Source organism: Watersipora subatra, chromosome 10, assembly GCF_963576615.1.
Source record: "Watersipora subatra chromosome 10, tzWatSuba1.1, whole genome shotgun sequence".
Lineage (NCBI taxonomy): Eukaryota > Metazoa > Bryozoa > Gymnolaemata > Cheilostomatida > Watersiporidae > Watersipora > Watersipora subatra.
The window spans coordinates 11,473,665-11,489,385 of NC_088717.1; the positions used below are offsets into that span (position 1 = coordinate 11,473,665).

The 15,721-nt window shown below is 36.0% G+C and overlaps 2 protein-coding genes across 2 annotated transcripts in view; both read right to left on the bottom strand.

The window, feature by feature from the left end:
• Positions 1–875: 875 nt before the first annotated feature.
• On the bottom strand, positions 876–10,166 carry LOC137407319 (dehydrogenase/reductase SDR family member 11-like). Its single transcript, XM_068093937.1, has 6 exons — positions 10,035–10,166; positions 8,939–9,139; positions 8,382–8,476; positions 4,350–4,485; positions 1,745–1,831; positions 876–997 (listed from the first exon to the last, which is right to left on the bottom strand). The coding sequence occupies exons 1-6, from the start codon at positions 10,164–10,166 to the stop codon at positions 890–892; spliced, it is 759 nt and encodes a 252-aa protein (XP_067950038.1). The 3' UTR covers positions 876–889.
• A 1,514-nt stretch (positions 10,167–11,680) lies between these two features.
• LOC137407318 (trithorax group protein osa-like) overlaps positions 11,681–15,721 on the bottom strand; it is a 28,249-nt gene continuing 24,208 nt past the window's right edge. Inside the window, exons 11-12 of the mRNA XM_068093936.1 lie at positions 15,058–15,246; positions 11,681–12,567 (exon numbers count right to left, since the gene is read on the bottom strand). Of these exons, the coding sequence (XP_067950037.1) occupies positions 12,167–12,567; positions 15,058–15,246 (590 nt within the window). The 3' untranslated portion in view covers positions 11,681–12,166. The remainder of the gene's footprint in view (positions 12,568–15,057; positions 15,247–15,721) is intronic.

A 15,721-nucleotide genomic window follows, 5' to 3' on the forward strand; every position in this document is an offset into this window, starting at 1 on the left:
CAAACCTTATGGCTTCGTTAGTAGCTAACAGATTTTGTTAGAGCTCATAAAAAGCTAGCTGAAATTCTGCCCATCAAGCTAGCCTGAAACCTGAACATGTCTAAAGTGTGTCATTTGGTAGTAGTTTTAAAGAACCGAGTTGTGCTATAAAAAGCTCATAGTTTTCAAGAGGGTACTATTAATGTTATTGACAAATGTTGCCATTGTCATCTTCAGTTAAAGAGTTGTCCTCTATTGATGAAAGGTGAATTACTCATATTTGGGTGCAAGTTGAGAAACAAAACTAATTCTTTTGTAAACTTCGTCTAGCCGAGTGTGCAGACTCCATAGCTTTTTGTTCAAACTTCCTGTTATATTGCTAGTAGTACACGTCTTGCATCTTGCAATGTATATTTTTGTTGGATTTATGGTAGATGTGTACTTTTTTGTTTTTCAGTTTTTCTGCTAAGCTTGTCTCATTCATTTGTGTAGGTTTATATTTGGGTGCAGACAGCTGCAACTTTTGGCATAGTGTCTTTCATTGATGTGTCTAGCCAGATTAAGTCCTTTTTTTAACCATGACCTATGTCATGTTCAGAAGTTCGTTCCTTCAAAATGACTCATCACTCACAAAAACTCACTCGTTTTTGACCAAGGTCGATGTAGATGCTTTGTGATTTGAATAAGTCAACTGTGACATGACCGTTAGTTTAGACCTTGTTGCGAGCTATTTTTCTATCGAGGCAATCGCTGATGATTCATAATTCATGTATTTGCTCAGTTTACACTTCAGCCTATCGTATGCCTCATAAAACACGCTAAGCATGGGAACTATCACCATAAATACTATATTGTCAAGCTGTTGAACAGTGTTTGTTGAACGATCTACACAAGCTTGGGAGGTTTCGGCTTAGAGCCTGTGACCATAAGGGGTGAGTATTATGTCTTGAACTTGTGCGTGAGCAGGTAACTCTAATATATGTATCACAGTTTCTGCTATGTCATTAGTCTCCAGTGCCTGTATAACAGAAAAGCTTAAATTCTAAAGAATTGCTCAGCTTATGTTTAAAAAATAGCAAATAGTTTTCGTTATCTTATTCTCTCGTTCAGATGTGCTAATTTGAAACTTCATTTTTTTAATATAAGCTATTGATCAGTCATATCATGGACTGGGAGTCTTATGTCAATAGATATACCAAAAGCGGCGCATATAAAAGCAAATAATTTGGTGGCATGATAAAGTTCGATGTAATCCAGATACCATAGTGTGTGAAATAAACTGGACCTCTGCTGGAAAAACAAATTCTCATTTACAACATTGCTATTCATTGTGAATTTCGTCAATAGCCATAAATTATATATTAAATTAATCCTCATTTTGTCCCGATTTCAAATATGTAAACCAAATGTAAAGTTATCATTAAGACTTATTATGCAGGCTAAATTGTTAATGTTTCATTTTTTATAGTTGATAACAATCTGTACCGATATGATCACACCACTTACATTTTTGTTCACTTATTCCAAGTCATTTACTGTCTACGACTAGAAATAAGCAAATAAAAATTACTAAGTGATGTTGTAAATGAGAATTTTAATTTTTGGCAAGAGTCCAGTTTATTTCCCACACCACTATATTTACCTCAATTAAATATATTGCATGCTTTTTGTGTCGTGACTGTACAAGCAGTCCAGATGCTCTGTTGTACAACAACCAACTGACAGTGTTAAAAAGATTGGACTTTTTTAAAGAACGGTTACGCACCTTAAATGACTGGAACATTGTTGAAGCTCGTTGTTCTCCTAGCGCTTTATATACAAATGATGTTTCCACCAGTCCGGGAGAGATTTGCTACAAATAATATGCCAGTAGCAATCACTTGCCATACATCCAAATGGCCACTCATGTTTTTGCACATTTCACACCTCGAATTATTACACTAGTGAGAAGACAGGAAGCTAAGGGCAAGGTTTCTAGAATGCTAGCGTTTGTTTCTTCTTATTGAACCTTTTACTCTTTGGATCACGACTATTGTTATCATTATTGTTATATGGTATCGGTTACATTATTGAATATTGACAGTCCATTGGTTTTTGGTAAAGGACTTAAAAGTACCATTAGCTCTGTTCCGATGTTGTGAGAGCAGGAGTTTTTTTCTAATGCGGTGTAAACAGGTGTTTTCTGTACTCAGGATGTTGTGATAGCAGGTGTTTTTTGTTTTAATGTCATGAAAGCAGATATTTTCCGGTCTTTGATGCGAAAACAGATGGTTCTTGTTCTGCTGTTGTGATAGCAGGTGTTTTCTGTTCTTGTAGTGTGAGAGCAGGTGCTTTCTGTTCTTGTGACGTGAGAGCAGGTGTCCTGTGTTCTGGTTTTGAGAGCAGATGATTTCTGTTCTTGTAATGCGAGAGCAGGTGGTTTCTGTTCTGGTGCTGAGAGCAGATGGTTTATGTTCCTGTAATGTGAGACCAGGTGGTTGCTGTTCTGGTGTTGAGAGCAGGTTTTTTCTGCTCTGATGTTGTGAGGGCGGGTGTTTTCTATTCTTTTATTATGAAAGCAGGTTTTTTCCTTTTGATGCTGTGAGAGCAGGTGTGGGCTTCATCTCTTAACCGGGCTTACCCCATACAATAGTAATGAAAGCAAGCATGAACGTTTTTTTTTCATATGTAATGCTTTTATTGCTGAAGATATAGGGATTGTGCCAAGCATCAAATCGTAGGATTAATTTACATTGAGCCGGTGCAGCAGTTTAGCACTTGTTTACTATGAAAACACATCAAGCCCTGCATAGACAGATCCATGGCCAAATTTTTGTCACTCTTGTTTCAAATGTTATGGTTCTGTACGATGAGAGAATACAAGTTCTAACAGCAAATGTTGTTCCTGGCCAGCTTCAAGGATACCCTTGCCTTCACCATTGAAAACTGATTTTTAATAAACTTATAAACTTTAAAGCTAAATGACATAACCACTCAATGAAAGTGGCTGTCTCTACGCTTCCAGGGATGACACGCAAAAATGCAACTGCAATCACAAAAATCTTGGATTTCAAGTTTTCATTTTTGGATTTTTTAAAAGATGCTTTGAGTCGACATATTTATTTACTTTTGTTATTTTTAGCCATATTTGTCTTTGAACTTGGCTTCTGTATGCAAGTTTGAAATTTAATGAAATCACTCGATGTGATAATCTATTTTACTTTGCCTGCAAATGATGTCCTTAGCACTTTGTAAAGGGAGTTGTCTTCCTTGAGGAAAAGTCAGTTATGTTAAGAGCTAATCTGAGAATTAACAGCAACTTGCTTGCTCTTAGGTAAATCTTACCTTGGCTCAGAAGTGTTTCTGATTACCAGTGCCAGGATGAGCACCAGAAGTGTATGTACATAGCATAGACTAGTGGCATTCAATTTTAACTAGTTTTACAGCAGAATGTATTAGCACCTTTTTGGTTGCTATGGTTATACATATCTAGCTTTAAAAACCAGCAAACCCTAAATTTGACCAAGCCAAACATGTCTGTCTATATTATTTATCTTTTACTTGAGAATGGCCACCCAGTTTTAAGCTGTGGCTGTTCTTTTTTTTCGAAACTACTGTTTTTGCAAAGTTTTTCAAGAACACCATAGACTGAAAATTGCTGTTGATGTGGTAATTCGTACGTGTAGGATGCATGTCATCTTTGCTTTTACGAGGGGGATGCAAGACATCCGTTTTACATGGCGTTTTTGCTCTAGTGATATAGATGGTGTTTTGTGCATTTGGTAGTTCTTTTCTCACTTATATTTGCAATTCTTTTGTGTTAAGTTATTTTGGTCTATCTAAAGATCAGAGTTGCCATCATAAATCAACATTTTAGCAAGTGGTTAGTTTTAGCGATGTCTTGTTTGCTGTTGAGCTAACAGTAGATAATAAATAATAATAATTATTATTATATTTTAACTTTTACCGGTATGTTGTAACATTCTCAATTCTTTTGCCCAACTATGAAAAAACAGGTTAGATATCCTGATCTATTTTATCATCATACTAAGTACTTTTGGCCCTGTCATTGGTTCTGAATTGTTTTGGTTCATAAATTGGTTCTGTCATTGTTTGTATGTACATTCCTATTTGTTACATTTGTCAACATCCCAGGTTTCATACACTTTCGTGACTACTCAATATGCAAAGTACCAACAAATCTCTCTATTTGTTCTACTGATAATTCTATGTAAATCTTACAAAGTAGCCATGATGCAATTTTGAACGCGGAATTAGCATGGAATTACAATCATTTTTAACACATTGCAGTGTCTCCTATACCCGCCTTGCCACAAATGGCAAGACTTTCTCTAAGTGTTGTTGCTATCTAGCTCCTTAGCGATGCTTACCGACACTCGACAGTTGACGCTTGGTTGTTCAGCCTGGAGCTCAAAGCGGGTGCCCTGTGTAATGGCAGTCAATGCAAATTTCGTTGCTGAGTAGACATGGATTGCTGGGTTGTTGATGACTTTATGGCCAGATAGACTAAAAAGACAGGCAGCATCAAACTAAGCACAATTCGTTTCTTGAATATCTTTTACTACAACGCATTAGCGCATTGTATAAACAAAAGCAATAGTATTTTCTATTTCAGTTATCTTATAATTGCAAAAATAACTAGGTTATTATTTTTTTACAACTTTATGTAACCTCATAGTTGTATCCCCCTGAATGCGCCCTTGAGCAAACTGCAGGTTCAAATAGATGAACCTTATTTACAAGTAGTTCTAAATCTCATGGTTAAAACATTTTACTTTATAAAAGCACAGGTATGACAACTCCTGTGTCATACTCGTACAATTTTTTTGGAGAAAGTAATTGACAGTGTGGTAAATAATTTCTCTGCGAAGTGCTGCTGGGGTACTTTTGCTTTTTCGATATTATAAAACACCAGTCCAGGCATATTAGCTCACTATGACAGCTAAGAACAGTCAAGTTGATTTCTGCCTTGAAGCCATGAGTTAAGGTAAAATCAAGTTTTTGCTTTAGAAAGATTTTGATTTTATCTTGTAGACATAATGTGGGAATAAACATGTCTAAATTAGCTTTAATTTGCCAGTGAAGCAGAGATCTCGCGGTCTAAACACAGTCAATTGCTATATCAATAAAAATCATAAGTGTATATACAATGTCTATCAAATCTTTGTTACAATTATTGCACATTATATTAGCTAAATAAAGACCGCTCTACTTTTGTAATTGTAGAGCATACATTTTCTACAGATATTCTATGGGTGATATTCTATGGGTGATATTCTATGGGTGATATTCTATGGGTGATATTCTATGGGTGATATTCTATGGGTGATATTCTATGGGTGATATTCTATGGGTGATATTCTATGGGTGATGTTCTATGGGTAATATTCTATGGCTTTTGCATACATAGTAAAAGGATTATGTAACTTTCCCAATAATTTGTTCTTTAAAAACTTCTGTTCACATTTGGCAATCAGTAAAAACAAATTCTATTGATGATCATATAAAAATAAATGTTTATTCAAAGCTCAACTGATAGTAACAAATGCCCTATTACAAATTTAAAAAATGTTGTTTTTCTTTTTAGATTAAGTTGTTAGTTTTCTCACTGCAAGGCTTTCATTCAATATTTTACTATTCGCTTTTCACCAGTGAAACACACCAAACAGAAGCTCGCTTCTCTCGTAGAAAAGCAAGTATTATGGTTGGTACGTATCCTGGCAGTCTGGAGTACTATGAGAGATCGTCAGGAGTGCCAATAAGGCACAGAGAATAAGTATGTACAATTATTACAGTCCTGAAAGGTGAATGATTAGTACAAGTAGCAAAGTGCCAGACAGCTATGCAAAGTGTTGTGCATTCTAATCCCTTGCAAAGCAATAGCTTTGGACACCGCTTCTATTATAGGAAAGATTTAGCGATTGATTTTAGACAAAAAGAGGCAACTTAGTGACACGTCCCACCAGCTTCCAGCAGCACTGTTATATTGCTATAAGTGATGTTGGTATAAGTAGTGCAATCTATCTGTATGGCTGGAACAAAACAGAGATTAGGGTCGGCAGAGGATGATGGAACACGTATGATTACCATATGTATGTGGGTACAACACACCCTTGAACAGTGAATGAACGTTGGTATAAAAAATTCACATTGTAACCAATAACTTCCAGTATATATTAATCATTATATGTAAAATATTTTTAGTCTGACATACTTAAAATATCTAGGGTATACCAATAATAACATTACCTGGGAAGCATCGTTTATCAACAAGGTGGCAAAGATGCTATCACAAATTCAGTAGCAATTTCGCAACTGTTTATTCAAAGCGACACAAGATGTTAGTTATGCGTAGAGTTGTTACGAAAACTTTTTTGTACGTTTTGCTTTGATAAGGATTGGATTGTGTGCTCCAGACATGATAAAGGTTTATCAGGCATCAGTGTGCTACAGGTATACAACTACCCATATCTAGTCACATCCAACTGGTACTCTTAATTTTTGATTGAAAATCAGTAAAAGATTATGCGCGTTATACTCGAATAAATATGATGAGTATTTTTGCAGCATTCAATGTAGCGGCAAATATTTTACTTGACTCAGGAAGTCAGTCATTTTGAATTTGAATATAAATTTGATAACTGTTTGTTTAACCTTCTTAAAAATGCTCATTAAAAAATAATTTTCACAGTTTTTAAGCTAATTTCACGCCGAGTTGTAAGCTAAATGATTTGGAGATAGTTGTCTAGTTATTATATTAGAAGTCAAGTCATATCAGAAACTGTACATTCCTCAGAAAATAATTATGTGAACAATGGAACCATGGCTTTGTATCGTGAAAAGTGACTAAATTTTGAAAAGTATCGCTAGGTTTTTAATTTTTGACATTTGTCTTCCATATGCTGGCTCTGTTTTCACACTAACATCAACCATCTTTTATTTATGTGAAGCTCTAACATGTTTCTTTACAATCTGATTGAAGAAACTTGTTTTTATCGAAGTCATTGAAACCAGTACTGAAAAAACTAATATTTCGTAATGGTAAACAAAAGTTAGCTGTACTCTTAGCTTTACGCATGTCTCGGTGACAAATTTCTGCACTAAAAACAGTGGCTTTGCAATCTAATGAAGCAAAATCTGTTGTAACCTTGAAGAAAGGCTTTTTATAGATGTGCCATATTTAGTCTACGGAGCTACGAGTCCTATCGCGACTGGCATCCTGTACTAAGAGCAGCTTGCAAAAATATAAAAACAGAACTTTGATCTTAAGATCTGGCTCGAGGACAAATGACAAACCATCAGTCGCCTGCATGAATCTTCTATCCTATTCTCTCTAAGAAAATAATTGTTTGATGAACATATATCACAAATCTGCAAACTAAAAAATATAACAATATAAAACAAATACAGTAAGCGCTCCTACAACATAAACAATCCGTTCCAGGAACGTTTACGTTATAAGAACAGTAAAATACATGTAAATCGCCTAATCCGGTCCAAGATCTTTCCGAACTTACCCCTTTGGCCATGCAAAAAGGAAAACTTGACTCTTTTAATTTGTGGGCTGTACTGTAATTGCAGTATTATTGGTTTGTATCGACAACTGTTTTTTATGATCAATCTTACTGGTTTTATAGACCATGATTGCTATAATTTAACAACAAATTGATGGGAACTGCACATTTTCAATGTTCATTTACAATAATTTGCTTATTTTTTTTAAACAGCAAAGTTTAGTCTACAAAGTAAAACTAATAGCAAATATTTTGTACGTCTACAATAAAGCAAAACAACGGTTTTTTTACTACAAAAAGCAGTTCTAGCTGTTCATCATCTATCTGTATCTAGGGGTCAAGATTAGGATAAAAGATAACTTTCAACGATATTCCAACTCGTGACATTCAGATTGTTAAACCGACGCTGTAACATCTGCACCAATAGATCGCCTTTGTATTTATGAACAATTGCGCAGCTATCCTATTCTCCTTCTTGTCGACATTTAACGATCTATTATGACGAACTAGAATGTCGCGAAAGTTATATAATAGATATAACGCTCTACGCACGCTGTTTTTTTTCTGCAAGTGCGGCGAGATAAACTAACATTAAAATCGAAATTGAACACTTGCCTGATTTGACACTTCACATTATATGAAATTTTTTACGTAGTAGGAAGCACAAACTTCACATAAAGTTTTTACGTATTAAGAAGAATAAAAATTCACATAAAATTTTTATGATATCTGAAATTTACGTTATAGGAGGTATACGGTATACGGAGTGTCTGCTGTATTTCATTTAAAAAAGCGCAAGCAACTACATTGATAAAAACCTCGGTTGTTACATAACCAGACAACATTTTGGTGTCCAACTTGTAGTGTTCACAGTGTTGACCTACTCACCTGTTTATATTGATAATATGGCTTTCTTCGCTCCTCTTAGCTTTCATCGACTTCACCGCTTCCCTTGTCACAGTCAGCACCCCGATAACATTGACCTAGATAGTATCATGTTTTATAGTATAGATAAAACATGCAGGTTCGTCTGTTCCCATCTGAGAGAAGAAACATCAGCTTATCACAGAAAAGATACAATTATTTTGACATTCTTAAAGCTCTAAAATCTATTTCGTAAGTATGCCACATCTACAGCGCTAGTTATGGCTACGCTGTCTTGTTTGCAGGTGTTCATTCTAGGAATACATCTTTTCATATGACTTCTGGCCGATAGCTTTTTTTCTGCCATTACAGCGGTTAAGCTTTTAATTATTTTTGGTAGTTTAGAAAAGTCAAATTTATCAATAATGAAGCTAAAATAATGCCAACAATTTCCTCTCCAGCTTGCGTGGAAGCATTTGTCCGTATTACTGGCAGGACCCGCAGGTGCTTTAATTATGGCAATATTACACTGCATACTTCAGTCTAATTTTGCAACTTCTTTTCTATGAGATTCCACTTACATTAAACATTCGCTGCCAATCTGCTGACTCTCCGCTCAAGATTGGCGACTGATATGACAGACCTGCATTGTTGATGCAGACATCAACTCCTCCATATTTTTTATTTATCTTTGAAAACATTGAAACTACGTCTTCCTCATCGCTCACATCACACGCGATGACTGTCAACTCTCCGATAGACCCAAGCTCGACCTCCAATTCCTGTGTTATTCAACGGTCAACAGAAAATGCAAAGCAATTGATAAAAAGCTTAACAAGCATACTTGATATTTCATAAAAGTCTATTTTAATTAGAAAGTGAACTCATGTCTTGCAATATTTCGTTACCATTAGACAGCAACTATTTACAAGCATCCGAGCAGCGCTGATGTAAGTAAAGTGATTAGCCTTTTGCTTGAATTAGACTCTATTAGCCTTTTTGCTTTACAATATTCTACTTGAATTGTTACGCTCTACACTCATAATTGTCTAAAAAGTTATTTTGCTATTTGTCTGCATTTTGCTGATAAGCAAATCATAACAAAGATATAATTTTTTCCAATTTTTTAAAGTTTCTACTTCATCAACTTAGCAAACAGTTATGCTAGCAGCAGAACTAATGGTAGATGCTATGACAGCAACAACGCTGCTGTTTTCAGCCAGAACAAAAGTGTCATTATTAGCCATTTATTTGTCTCACCGTATTAATTTTCGTAGTTATAGATGTTGGGTATTTTAAAATGCTATGATTTAGAATTTTTAAACACTGCAGAATTAACCATGTAAAAAATAACACGTACATCAACTCATACATAGCATGCCTATGTCAGAGTGAAAGTTTTGGTAATAAACGAAACAAGTATCACTGCTTCATGAATACTCAGTGGCATGGCAGCATCCATTCACATCACTCTTCTATTTCTTTATTAGACTCCAGAAAAGTATATTTTTCATTTTTAACCATTTTCAGTGAATATGTAGCTCACTAACTGATATGCCCTAAAAGCACTAAAACGCTTAATTATGATTTGAGAAATGAATTTGAATTGATTGAGGGATTGGAATTGATACAGTAGCAAGTTAACACTGAAATTAGTTGCGACTTTTTAGCTCTTACCTGTAAGGCCTCTAATCTTCTCCCACACCCGACCACTGTCATGCCATGCTCTAATAATCTTCTCGCTGTAGCTTTCCCTATTCCTGTTGAAGCTCCTGTGACCAGAACTACTTTATCATGCCACCTGTTCATACCTGCTTTGTCGCAATTCATATGTCCACGCGTCTATCACCTGTTAGCGTCTGTCCTGTTGCTGCTCGTATGTCTATGAATCCATCTGAATGTTAGCCTACATGCGTTTTTGTTTGCGTTATGATAAGACGCAATGGATGAGCAGGAATAGCACCCGCCTTGTTGAGATAATTTCGCACAACGCATGGGTTTCTGCCAGTAATGACTTGTGAGTTGGACTGCAGTTTTTGTAGAGCTTAATACAGAGGGAAATGAACAGATTTGCAGCATGCTCTATCAAAAATATTAGTATAAAACAGTCCTAAAAGTATATTATAAATTTTGGCGGATGTCCAACAAATTGAGCGGTAAAGCTATTGTCACACCAGCTGTAATAAACTGGAAACTAAATTACATTTCACATACAATGGAGAAGTTTTTTTTTAAAGTGTTGCTTCAGCAACTCGACTTCTCACAATTTCACTACCACTCTGAGTGTGTAACATTTAGCAACATTCAAAAATAATATAGAAAAGTATTAAAATATATTGTTTCTTTTTTTGATAATCTATGATAAATAAAAATATTGCTATTATTATTTATAGATCAAATTCAATGTTTATTAACTTTGAAATTTTTTATTTAATGGTGATCTTTTTGGTATCTAGCAGAAAGTGTGTGTACTGTCTATACATATTTACAAACAAAGAAGTGGAGCAGAAGGTGTGTCATCTTTATAATATGGAGCATGGTCTCACTTCTTGGAGCATGGAATCACTTCTTGGAGCATGGAATCACTTCTTGGAGCATGGTCTCACTTCTTGGAGCATAGTCTCACTTCTTGGAGCATAGTCTCACTTCTTGGAGCATGGTCTCACTTCTTGGAGCATGGAATCGCTTCTTCGTTATTGTAGTTTTAAAGCTGCTTTACGGACTTGGAAAAATTTGGCATAAAAAATTAGCTCGTTGTTCACCCAAACCAATAATAGAAAAAACCACATCTTGGGGTTAGTGTTGCAGGCAGTCTCTCACCGGCGCTCAGTTATGTCAGTAGAAAGTTTCAGCTAGAGTAAAATGTGCATAGCCTACCCTCCTCAATTTTATTTCCACACGACTTGGTGAAAATCTGTCTGATGGTTTTGTCTGTGCAGGTTACTTCATCCTACATTTTTGTTTTCTTCAGTAGATCGATATACTCTTGATATCTTTGTCAAATGTTTTGCGAATGGCACCATGGCTTCAACCCGATATGTCAATAGAGTGAGGCTGGGAATTACCAGAGAGATATCTCCCCTTTACCAGATAAGGTTTCAGTTTGCTCAAAGAACCAAGTTTTCAAAATTTTTATGCATGCTAATGAAACTCTTCATTTTCAAGGCTTTTTCAGGTTTACTGTGCGTAATAAGCTGTCATTCAGCCATATTTAATGTGCCTAATGTTGAATGGTCTTGTAAATACTGACTAACCACATCTTATATTCAACAGTTAAAGACCTGAAGTTAATATAGTTTACAGGGTATTTATTTTTTCTGAAATGTACGGCTTTTTCTGCGGTTTGGAAAATCACTAATTTCATACAAAAATTTTGGAAATGCGCACTAACTTCTGCTCAGTGGAGCAGTGAGCAATAAGAACTATATAGGTCAGTGTTCACATACCAGCTGAGCAGTGCAAAGTAATTGGGTCAGAACCTGATTATGTAACTGTGCAGCATTGATTCAGAAGGGCTAAAGGGAGCCAATGTATATGGGATGGCAGTATTGAAATAAATGCGCTCTGAGTTGTCAAATATTACAAATATAATACAATAAAAATTCTAATATTTACATTACACAAAATAAATAAAAATAATTAAACCATTGGGAATGAAATGGCCTACGTCTTCAAAAGTTATTTCTCTGCAATAAAAACTGCAATTGCGGAGACAAAAAAGTGCAGTTTTAACAAAACTATTTTTAAAAAATGCTACCTACACTTGATATATTTACTGTACAAAAATATATCTGCACAACCCCAATCTGTTATGTCGAGGAGAGGATAAGTTCAAGGTCATTGAGATCTTCCTGCAACTGCTGTGCATGCATCGGTGGTTGCTCACTGCCCTGACCTTGGTTGTGCTGAGGGGGTAGATTGAGAGCTGCCGAGCAAGGCTGTGTCATACCGTGTTGTTGGATCACTCTGTGCTGCATGCTATGGTGTGACAGCTGACCATGCATTTGAGGCATAGACTGAGGCATAGACTGAGGCATATTGTAATGGGTTTGTGGGCCGGGTACAGACTGTTGTGGTTGGGGAGGAGACACAGTTTGTGGCACCATCTGCTGTCCTGGTGGGTGCATGCCGGTGGAGGGAGATCTGTGCATCACATGAGAGTGCATAGACGGCTGCCGGGAATTGGAGATCATGTGACTTTGAGGGAGAACTAAAAATAAGACGTCCAACTTGGTGACACCCATATACTAACAGTAATATTAATTCGGATTTAACCTAAAATTTGGATTTACCCTAAAACATACATTTTGAAAAAGATTAAAACCCCTGTCAAAGGCTACACAGCGAGCGCCAATCCCTTGCCAATATTGACAGAAAAATGGCTTGGTTTATATTATGGAAAAACCATCCAAAATGTTAATTTTTGACCACCTTTATAACAGACACACAAAAAAACAAGATATTGCATGACTTATTTTTATACAAAAATCTAAAAAGAATTTCATGAAAAATAATTAGTTACTAAAATATTGTGTTGGTTATGTGCTAGCTTCGACATTACGCTTCAACCAGTCATCTTTCCACCAAACTATACAACTATCGAATCAACTGCCAATTTTCAACTGATTCAAAGCCATGTCACCCACAACGTGGTTATCTTCCTTGTGTCATCGGTTGGCTACAGTGTTACCATGGAAATGCTCAAATGCTGGAAATGCCAAAATTCACCTCGACACTGAATCCATTTTTCATGATAAGTCGTAATTCCATATCGGAACCGTTGCTTTTTAACAGTAGTTGAAGGATAAAATGAGCTGAAGAGCTAAAACTGACAAAAAACTGACAATTCTGCAAATTTTTGTTTATAAAATTTGGAGCATGCAATACATATCCGTATCTTGTATATTGAATCAACTATTCCAATACAATGGCAACATTGTTGCAGAAATGTCGAAGATAATTTTTTGCTTGATGCTATATTAGACTCGAGCATTCCTAAAATAAATCACTCGATTTTGTTTATAATTTATTGGTAGACATTTGTTACCGATGCGGAGCAGGAACTTTGGATACTGAACTACCCAATCTTCTTTACTATAAGAGGCATGACTGTCTGTTTGTCAGAAGTCATACTTAAAGGTTGGAAGAAAATAACGCCATACAAGATTCAAAGCCGCAATGTTCAGCATGTCGGGCCACGACTCTAACAGAAACGATAGAAACTCTCGGCTACGCGCTTGTTTCTATCGACGGATCGTAGGTATAGTTCTTCTCTAACGGCACACTAGACTGCCAGGGTTTCAGTCTATATATATAAATCTCAGTGTTTGTCCAATTATAGCGATAAAGCTTTAGCGACGAAAAACCACCTTCGTAATGGATTAGAACTCTTGAAATTCAAATCGCAAGTTTACTAACAAGTGCATGTAACCACAACTCCATAATTATCACACCCATCGCTCTTACCATATACCATTACCACAAGTTTACTAACAAGTGCATGTAACCACAACTCCATAATTATCACACCCATCGCTCTTACCATATACCATTACCACAAGTTTACTAACAAGTGCATGTAACCACAACTCCATAATTATCACACCCATCTCTCTTACCATATACCATTACCACAAGTTTACTAACAAGTGCATGTAACCACAACTCCATAATTATCACACCCATCTCTCTTACCATATACCATTACCACAAGGATAAGCCATTCTTACTGCTCTCCTTGCTCTGTTCTCCTCACCATATACTGTATATCCTTTTCGCATTTGCACACTTTTTATTATTAACTAATATTACCTTTTGCATTTATTATTTTTTTGAAATTTTGTTTAAAAGCTAATTTTTTTACCATTACTCATTTTTTAATTTGTAATTTTCCAAAGTGCCATTTCAATTTTGAATGTGCCATTGCACTCATATTTCCCGTTTCGGCAAATATGTAAAAGCCAAGATCTTTTCATGTAGACAACTGCACCATCTGGAGCAGGAATTGCCTTTACATTCTCTCTCCATTTGGTCAGATAAAGAACGTTCAATATCTCATTTTTTCCATTTGTACCAGCATCAAAAGGTAGTAGCATCGCCCATCAAAACTTTGAATACCGCGAACTTCGGCTGCAACAGTAATCTTTTTTAAACACCCGCTTCAATGTACTCATCGTTTATCTTTTCTCTTAATTTTTTTGAACTGCACAAAAACACTTTGCTCATGATGTGAAGTTTAAAAGTTGAAATCATAATTGTTGCATATGTTATAAAGATAAGTTTCTGCGAAAAGACTGTTTTATTACTCGGGCAACACCGGCATTCTATAGATATAAATGTTTGTCTGTATGTCGTACATGTGTCCAGTTATTGCGTCAAAGTTTTAGGTAAGAAAAATCCACTTCGCAGTCGATTTTAACTCCGAACCTCCAGGTCTGCAAGCAGGTGTACTATCCACTAGGCCAAGCGGCTAAATTGCTACACAATGGAATAATTGTGGTCATACTAATTACGCACAGAGTAAATATTATTGGTTACTACGAGCATGCTTGAACATCATGATTAAATTTAAATTTAGTAAAAATTTAGACTAGTTTAAGTTACTCAAATTTATTGGGTAATTATGTTATTACAAGTGCAACGCAGGGCATTTCGCTAGTTTTCATATAAAAATACATTCCACATAAATGTCTGCACAAACCTTGAGTTCCGCTTGCGGATCCAGGTCTCGGCAAGTGTTGAGGTACACTGGAGCTCTGAGGCTGGGAAATCATGGCAGGGTTTGTGGAGTTTAGAGACCTAATGGAGACGGGTACTGCAGGATATGTGGGAGCTCCAGCCATACTAGGATGCGCTGACATTGGATATACATTTGCCATTGGTCCAGCAGCTGAAAACAAAGTATATAACAAAAAGCTACAAAGTTAGCTGATAGAGAAAGCGCAGACACAATGTTGATATACTCTATGCCCATATAGAGCTGTATATCTGTTACATCTGTATATCAGTAAACTGACTGAAAATTACATTCATTTCACAAATAGATTGATTTTACACATTGACTGTAACAGGTTATGAGATAAGGACTGTCATCAGGCAACTCAATGGCAAAATATATCAGGAAGCGACCTTGCATACAGATGTTTTAGCAATATGACTAGTGAGGACATTATTTAGGTGCCAGTATGATTATCACCATCTATAAATAGTTATTTCTCAAAGTCTGTGTGTGTATTCGAGTATTCATCTGTTGCTATGATTGTCCAGCTGTAGCAAGAGTAGTAGTAGAGAATCCGTATCACAGAGAGGTTTGATCACGGATCCTCCTGTTCACCAGTCCGATCCTTACCAGTTAAGCCACACAA

Coding starts and splice junctions, on each gene's coding strand:
- LOC137407319 (XM_068093937.1), bottom strand. CDS start 10,166: ATGAACAGGTGGCATGATAAAGTAGTTCTGGTCACAGGAGCTTCAACA. Junction 9,140..10,034: donor GAAGATTAGAGGCCTTACAG/GTAAGAGCTAAA, acceptor TGAATAACACAG/GAATTGGAGGTCGAGCTTGG. Junction 1,832..4,349: donor GCGTCAACTGTCGAGTGTCG/GTAAGCATCGCT, acceptor TATTATTTGTAG/CAAATCTCTCCCGGACTGGT.